The 3421-nt window shown below is 37.5% G+C and overlaps 1 protein-coding gene across 1 annotated transcript; it reads left to right on the forward strand.

Moving 5' to 3' along the window:
• The first annotated feature begins 258 nt into the window (after window positions 1–258).
• On the forward strand, window positions 259–2547 carry LOC113859771. The gene is made up of 3 exons (XM_027492462.1): window positions 259–1485; window positions 1825–2125; window positions 2366–2547. Exons 1-3 carry the CDS (start codon window positions 259–261, stop codon window positions 2545–2547), a joined length of 1710 nt encoding a protein of 569 aa, XP_027348263.1.
• The last annotated feature ends 874 nt before the right edge of the window (window positions 2548–3421 follow it).

Raw genomic sequence — 3421 nt, forward strand, 5'->3', positions numbered from 1 at the left:
TTATGTGTTGATGGGTTCGCTCCAAACAATCAATTTAATAAACCATATTCTTGTTGGCCTATTGTGGTTACACCTTTTAATCTTCCTCCTGAAATGAGCATGAAAAATCCATATTTATTCTTGACTGTAATAATTCCTGGTCCAGAAAATCCAAAGGCTAAAATTGATGTATACCTTCAACCTTTGATTGATGAGTTGAAAGAGTTATGGTGTGAGGGTGTAGTAACTTATGACGTATCAAGGAAGCAAAATTTTATCATGAAGGCAGCACTGATGTGGACGATAAATGATTTTCCTGCTTATGGAATGTTGTCTGGATGGATGACTCAAGGGAAATTAGCATGTCCAATTTGTATGGAGGATACAAAGGCATTTACTTTAAAACATGGAGGAAAAAATTCATGGTTTGATTGCCATAGGAGATTTTTAGATATGGAACATCCTTATAGGCGTCAAGCGTACAAATTTAAGAAAGCAACTGTTGAGAATGAGGACCCTCCCGCCCGTTTAAATGGTCATCAAGTATGGGATAGAGTTAAACACTTGCCAAAAATAACAGAAGTAGGAAAATTCATTAGGTTTCCAGGTTATGGGATAACACATAATTGGACCAAACAAAGTATATTCTGGGAGCTCCCATATTGGAAGGATAACTTAGTTCGTCATTGTTTAGATGTGATGCATGTGGAAAAAAATGTATTTGACAATATCATGAATACTGTAATGGACACTGATCGAACTAAAGATAATGTCAAGGCAAGGCAAGATTTAGAAGAATATTGCTCGCGTCATGAATTGAGGTTACAACAACTTCCAGATGGTCGATGGTCAAAGCCAAAGGCAAGTTACACTCTGACTTTACTACAAAGACAAGATGTGTGTAAGTGGGTGAAGGAGTTAAAAATGCCTGACAGTTACGCATCAAACCTCGGTCGTTGTGTGAATGTTGAACAAGGAAGATTTTTTGGGATGAAAAGTCATGATTGCCACATATTCATGGAGTGTCTTCTACCTGCTACATTTAGGGAACTACCAGACCATGTTTGGAAGCCATTGACTGAGTTAAGTGAGTACTTTAGGGACCTGTGTTCACCTACTCTAAGGGTTGAAGATCTATTAGTTATGGAGAAAAATATTCCTGTCATTTTGTGCAAATTAGAGAGAATACTTCCCCCTGGTTTCTTTGACTCCATGGAGCACTTGCCTATACACTTAGCGTATGAAGCACGTGTATGTGGACCAGTACAATACAGGTGGATGTATCCGTTTGAACGAGAAATTGGAGGGTTCAAAAGGACTGTGAAAAATAGAGCGCAAGTGGAAGGATCCATATGCCAGGCATATATATCAAAGGAGACATCAAATTTTTGCACATACTATTTTGAACCTCATGTTCAATATAGGAGAACTCGGGTTGGTCGAAATGATGATGGGGGAGAAAGTAGTAATGAGCCAAGTCTATCTATATTCAACCAACCAAGTCGTGTATCTAGAAAATGCGAAGAACGATGGATCTTAGGTGATGAATCAGAGGCCACCCACTTGCACATCTTATTAAATTGTGATGAAGTTCAATCATTCAGAACGTAAGTGACTTATGATTGCTTTAATGATTTTTTCTGATCATGGTCATTTAAATCTAGTTAATGATGTTGCAATGTTTACAGATATTTTGAACAATTATATGGTCACGAATCCCTTAATCAATTTCCATCATGGTTCAAAAGTTATGTAAGTCATGACATTTCCCTAACATGTTAGTTAATCGACTTTTTAATATTATTCTGTATTCAATCAATTGACATCGATTTATGGTATATGTAGGTGCGTGATCCTAGTAATGGTATCACAGATCCTGACCTATATAACTTGTCCAGAGGTCCAAAAAACAAAGAATATTGTTGGCTAATTTACTTTGTTAATGGGTATAAATTCCAAACTATTGAATCATGTCAAGGGAGAAAAACAGATAATAGTGGAGTTAGTGTAAGAGGAAATTCAAGTGATGGTGACTGTGATTGGTATGGAAAACTTCATGAAATTGTTGAGCTTGAATATGCTGGTGAAACCATCAAAAGGATTGTCTTATTCAAGTGTGAATGGTTTGATCCAACACGCCCAACAGGTACACGTAAACATAACCATTACAATATAATTGAGATTAATCATACCAAAAGATATAGAGGCTTTGACCCCTTCATCATTGCACAAAATGCAAGGCAAGTATATTTCTTATCTTACCCTGGAAAATGTAATAAAAGTTGGAGAATTATAATTAAAACTAAACCAAGGGGTCGAATTGAAAGTGATGAAGTAGATGATGAAGATGCATATCAAATTGATGACTCAATTCCTTCACGTGTAGTAATAGACAATGTTGTCCCTCCAATTTTATCTTCTCCTTTGAATGAAATTGAAATAATTGACCCTCCTACCCAAGTTATGAGAAATAATGAAATGGATGACATCATAGAAGATGAGGATGAAGGAATTATGGATAAACTTTCATCGAATGATGATGAAGGTGGTCTTGAACTATCAGAGTAAATGAGGTAAAGTAAGTAGGTTTGTCAATTTACTATGTTGCCATGATTATTTAATTTGAGTTATCACCAATATTATTCATATTTTAAACAAATTATAGTATTTGTCTCTAAACATATATATGGTTTGATTTAGATATGACAGGTAAAGGTAAGAAGGGTGTTACTCAGCAAACTGATCGTGGCAACACTTCTTCACCTACCGCTCCGACTTCGACGTCCACACCAGCAATAGTGCAGACCTCCCAAGTTAGGGGACAGGAGCAATTTATCATGGTGCCCAATCCTGGGTATATTTCTCCTCCCCCTCCAGTACAGCAAGTTTCACACTCTGCACCCCCTACTACACAGGCCACACAGTCTACACAGGGCACAGGAGATGGATCCACTGCTATCCCATCTGTAAGCGGGCAGCAGTCATCACAGACCCAGGCATCATCGAGATCGTTAGAAACTTTGAGATAGGATGGGTCCACTTGGTAAGTAATTCAATCAAATATGCCTAACATTGCGTATTTAATGTGAATGTTAGTAGTTATGTTTTATTTTATTGTGTTATCAGTTGGATACCACCACAGAAAGGTCTCCATCAGGTCACAGATACGATTAAGAATATGTTTGATGCGCCTTACAGAAGTTTTGCAAAGGTGCCAAATGATACAAAGATGGAATGGTTCAAAGATTGGAAGGTAACTAAGTGTAATTACATATGACTATTTTTACCTCTTCTAATGAAATTGTGTTTCTGTAGAGCAACTTCTCCATTCCTCCCCAGGACGAAAAGATGATTTTCAAGGCCTGGAAGAGTCGCACTGCAAAGCGACTAAGACAGATGTACACTGAGGCTCGCCAGGACCCTTCTACTGTTGATTGGATAG

The sequence above is a fragment of the Abrus precatorius genome, unplaced genomic scaffold, assembly GCF_003935025.1.
Source record: "Abrus precatorius isolate BTA unplaced genomic scaffold, Abrus_2018 Scaffold2, whole genome shotgun sequence".
Lineage (NCBI taxonomy): Eukaryota > Viridiplantae > Streptophyta > Magnoliopsida > Fabales > Fabaceae > Abrus > Abrus precatorius.